This window comes from Cystoisospora suis (assembly GCF_002600585.1).
Source record: "Cystoisospora suis strain Wien I chromosome Unknown contig_1381, whole genome shotgun sequence".
NCBI classification, from domain to species: domain Eukaryota; phylum Apicomplexa; class Conoidasida; order Eucoccidiorida; family Sarcocystidae; genus Cystoisospora; species Cystoisospora suis.
Window position 1 is genome coordinate 10,965 of NW_027154181.1, and position 4,936 is coordinate 15,900.

Genomic DNA, 4,936 nt, shown 5'->3' on the forward strand with positions numbered 1-4,936 from the left:
CTACTGCCTTCTACAGGCACAACAACTAGCAGGACCATTTATGATTCTGCCGAGCTCCTGACAGACTTCACAACTCGAGGGAAAGCACCTAGGACAGATTTCTCCCCCGGAGACAGCAGCACGGAAGGCTACCCCAGCTAGGCCCGTAAGCGCTGCTCTACAACGTTCACAGGATGTGAACAGTTTCGGGAAGTCTTTTCGCACTCATTCAGTTTTTATCCCCCGTTTAGTGGGCTCAGCGCAACGACCACGTCAGCCGAGCCGGGGCGTCCCCTTCCCGGTCAACCACCTTGCGAACCAGTTCCGCTTTAGAATGCTTCGCTGATTTAACGCTTCTTTTACTTCAGATACGACTATACCATTGCCGTAGACAATAAAAACCACCTTCGTCAAAGCTGAACTCCGTGTAACGAGCTGCAAACGGGGGTGCAAAGGTGCCCCATCCTATATAGTGGGACGGTCGACACTGCGCCCGTTATATGTTCAGATTCACTACTTCTATTTGCTGCACCGTCCAATCAATTTGGTTCTTCGTTTGAAAGTTGGGACAACGGTTGTAGGGACCGGTTTCAGTCGACTGAAGAAAACAGAGCCTTTTCAGTTGTCAGCGAGGTGAGGGAAAGGGCATTCAACAGAATTTATCACAAGCGATAGAAGCAACACCGCCACTGCACATCGCCCTTTTAGAGACAACAAAACGACCACCAGGAGAATTGACTGCTTTCTACCCGCCTCCAAGAAGTCCCACAGTAAACAGCAAGGGGCTCCCCTGCGTTCTTGAGGAAAACCTCATGGGATTCTGAAGTCTCGAAGCAAAAACACGAAGGGCACGAGGAGAAAGCTTCAATCTGGTTTCTCGCCGTTGCACAGCGGGTGAGGAGCCGGCAAACTATGGCCCGTGTACACACGCCAAAGCAGATCTGTTTACGCCATCAGAGCGAACTTTCGCTTCGGGACGTTTTGAGTTCTCTTCATTTTCCTGGGAGCAAAATGCCAAAAGCAATACAACAAACCACCCAGAACACAAGTGCACCGGATCGAATCCTGTCCATTTATCATTGCCGAACACGGACTATACCACATCCGAGTGTTGCCTTCAGAGACGTTTACTCTAGCAAAGTATACACGCGCAAACCGGGAGTCGAAAATGTGAACCTCCTGGCCTGTTGTGGGGCTGGGAGTATTCTCGAGCTCGAAACACATCACGCGTGTCTACAACAGACCAGGGGTCGGCTGGTATTCTCGACCCTGTACGACACTGTTTACTGGGGGACGAGTCAAATAACCGATGAGAGCAACTCGCTGGCGTATATATTCGGCGGAGTCCGGTCCCGACAGACGGAGAGAGAACGAGGATACAGGAGGCGCAGAAGAAAAATTACGAGGTGTACAGTCAGTCATGAATCCCAAGTTCATACAGGATCTACTCGGTACTTACCTGACTGTCATCTTCCTGCTCTGAGAAAAAGTCATGCGGCGGCGCATCGCTCGGGTCTTCTTGCCTCGGAGATCCATGGGGATGAATTTCTTGCCCTTGAATGCAGCTCGGGCTTCTTCCTTCTGCTTTTGAGTGTATACTGTCAGTACACGGGCGATGCCCTTGCGTACTTCGGTAACCTTTGCAATCTTCGAGGCTACGGCACCAGCGACCTTGGCGACACGTAGCTGCGACAGTTCGTTCTTTAAATCCTCCAGCTGCTTCACAAGCTCCCTCTGGGATTTACCCCGCAACTCATACGCGCGTACCTTCACCTGAACATGAAAAGCAGAGAAAAGCGCGTAAAACGCTTTACAATCTCGTGTGCTCGCTTTAGAACGCTCCAACTGCAAAAATGGGAAGTCAGCGGCGGAGGATGACTAAAAGAAGTCCTGAGGCAAGAGCTGGCGTGAAGTTGAGAAGAGCTCTTGGTGGAGGGTATACTCCGCAAAGATCGCTCGTACGTGAACAGACTCCAGTATTACTACGTGGTTCACCTCGTGTTACAGACGCTTTTCCCCTCATGCAATCCCTCTTCAGCCCCGAAAAAAGTATGGCTCTGAGCATCTCCCCAGACCGAAGACTGAACGGAGAAACGCGCTGTCCTCTAGGCAAAGCGAACACGGGAATGACGCATGTGACGATACTGTGGTACCGCTTCTCCCAGCTGCCCCGGACAGAGTACTCGTGCCCTTCGTTCTATACGACATGGGTGTAAGCAAAGCCTACTCGCACAAGACCAGGGGGAGAATGTGATATGGATTCAGAAGAAGCGCCAGACGGTCTGTATCGGGGCGTGCGTACAAGACTCGCGAGCACGTTAAAGGGACGCGGTCACAAGAAGCTCCACGGCTACGCAAGGCGTGTGTACGAAGGCGGTGTTGAAGCGGAAAACGGAAATCACACTAAGCGACTGACTATAAGAAAAGGCTTTATACCGGCGAGCAAACTCCGCCGGTCCGCAGTTAGTTGCGCAGTTGGTACCGTGGGGAGACTCATCACTCACCATTGTGACTAGGGGCAGTTCCACAAGAGACAGAAGGAAGCAAAACAAGAGTTGAAGATGGAGAACTACCCCGCGAATCACAAAGAGAGGAAACCGTTGAAGCTCTAGGGACGCACGATCGAAGTAAGAAGGCCAGATACAACCAAACCACCCCCGCCCACACCCTACTGCAGTCTCTTCTACCTTTCTCGTTTTTACCCTCTCTCGTCTAGGCTTCTGTTACTTTACATGTACACCGCAATCGGTGGGTTTGTTCAGCGACTGTGTGAGATGTCTTTCTCCGATTATAAGCCTCATCGATGATGCCTACCGACCCCGACCATCAGGTCGTGTACGGCCGTGGTTGGTGGACGACAAAAGCTGAAACACCAAGACTGCCGCTGGCTGTTGTTGGAAAAGATTGACCTGGAAGGCAGCTGAGAACAGGAAGAGATAGAGGTGTGTTCCTGGAGGTACCTGTCAGAAAGTCAGTGCTGGCCTAGCACGAAACAGTGGGCTCGCTACATTCATGAACACAAATTCTGACGCTTCTGGGGTAGTGGTTTAGGGCTCGGCCCGTCAAGATGAGGTGTGGCCCACGACGGGCCAAAGCCCTGTCGTGCATCGTGGCGACAAGATCGGACTAGGGGATGAACGACATAACAGAACTCCTCGGGTCTCCACCACAACACACAGGTACTAGCTAGCCGTAGGATGCAGCTAAAGAATCGGCTGTGCTGTTTTCTTCCAGAGGGAAGGGATCTCTTCTTTGTGGTAATGCTTCTTCGTTCGCCTACTGTCTTTTGTTGTTTGGCTTTGCCGTGTATCCTCTACGCGTCCTCCGCATTCCGACGTTTCGTGACAGCCATGCAGCATCATATCTGACACTCGCGAGTGACTCAACGGTCCCCTGCTCTCCAGTGTCCTCGGTCTTCACGATGCGGCTGGAAACAGATTTTTCCTTTGTCAGTCAGGGTTCTCAGATGCTTCGCTTTAGCTTCATGTCCTCTCTGGCAGCGTTTACCGAGGCGCGGATTTCTGTCTTGGTGGCGTAGCGAGCTAAGGGAGATGCAGTCGGGACGCACAACCATCGAGGCCGGAGATGCGAACTTGGCCGGCGCACCCCTTCTGTACAGGTTTATACGTCTCTTCGACGCTCGTGTGGCTGCTCTGTGCAAAAGTGGCTCGAGAAACTTGTTCTGAGTGCAGGTCCCTGTTCCCGTAAGGTTCTGTCGTCCGAACTCTAGAACTTTCTTCCCATCGTCCATGCCAGTTGGCGTTGCTGCCACAGCGATTCCTCCTGTGCCGAAGGGCACCGTTGCGTAGATAACTCAGGGGCTATTTGAATATCACTCAACCTGGCTGCATCATATTGTACACTGTACTGAAAGGCTCTCTGTTTTCGCGGAGAGGTGTATTTGCATCTCTTCACCTGACTCTAATCCGCTTCAAGCCGCCGCCGAAAGTCCAACCAGGTGGCTGACCAGCATGAAGGGACGTCCTCGTTCTTCAACCTCGTTCAGACGCAGGTGCTTTTTTTTTTCTTTACCACTCGCACATGAGATACCGTTTCCACTTTCCGCTCTTCTAACTCGGCTGTTGGCCTCTTCTGCCGTGAACCTTTTTTGTGCTCCGTCTTCCGCACCTGCTTCCCTGACCGGGCCTCTACAATGAACTCACTGACCAACTAGCCAGCCAAGTATTTCTTGGGCTTGGTTACGAATGCCTTCTTCTCTTCGTTTCTTTGTACCTCGTCAATCCACTAACCGCACCCGGTAACAGTCCTGGTTTTCACGCCTCCGTTCTTCTCTTTTCGCCAAGCTTCCCCAACAGCAAACAACGCCAACATCGTGTGTAACAGAAACGTCGACTGAGGAAGTCGAATGAGCAGAAGAAGCAAAGGCCTAGGCTCTCTTCTTCCCTCGCTCTGTACTCCTTAGGACGTACCCTTTCCTCTTCCTGTTTCAGCACAGAAAGGCACCGAATAATACGGCTTTTAGCGACGACTGCCGTCCATTGCGATGTCTCTACTTCTTTCATTTTTTCTCCGTACCCTCTGCCGTAGACAGCGGGATGAAGAAATCAGGTAGAGCAACAATATAACAAGCATCTCCAAGCAACCGCGTGAGCAATACGTCGTCAACTCTGGAAGCTACCTCGTACACCGCCCATGTTCGGTGTTTCGGGTCTCTGTTCTTTCTTGCTTCTACGAATGCAGAGATATGTAGGGACAGACCCAGGCTGCATGCGAAGAAGTTTGGCCCGCTGCTTTATCAGTTACCTGTAGTTCATCGGCAATACCCGTGATTAGTACCTCCACAGAAGCGGCATCCTCTGCTCTCTCTCTCCGTGTATCTTCCTCGTGCAGTCAAGACTGTCTATTGACTCTTTACACTTCGCCCTCACTGCGACTGCTTGCTCACCCCCTTCACTCTTTCAAACCTGCTTACTCACATCCGCATTTCTCCACATAG

At 51.7% G+C, this 4,936-nt stretch overlaps 1 protein-coding gene across 1 annotated transcript; it reads right to left on the bottom strand.

Annotated features, from left to right (window-relative positions):
* Nucleotides 1-615: 615 nt before the first annotated feature.
* Nucleotides 616-2,997, bottom strand: CSUI_003178 (ribosomal protein rpl35). Its single transcript, XM_068063376.1, has 3 exons — nucleotides 2,484-2,997; nucleotides 1,439-1,752; nucleotides 616-979 (listed from the first exon to the last, which is right to left on the bottom strand). Exons 1-3 carry the CDS (start codon nucleotides 2,484-2,486, stop codon nucleotides 925-927), a joined length of 372 nt encoding a protein of 123 aa, XP_067924645.1. The 5' UTR covers nucleotides 2,487-2,997; the 3' UTR covers nucleotides 616-924.
* Between the last annotated feature and the right edge of the window lie 1,939 nt (nucleotides 2,998-4,936).

What these genes read in the sequence shown, in the direction of transcription:
- CSUI_003178 (XM_068063376.1), bottom strand. An exon ending in AGCAGGAAGATGACAGTCAG is followed by an intron (nt 980 to 1,438) that starts GTAAGTACCGAG and finishes TTTTGCTCCCAG; the next exon opens with GAAAATGAAGAGAACTCAAA.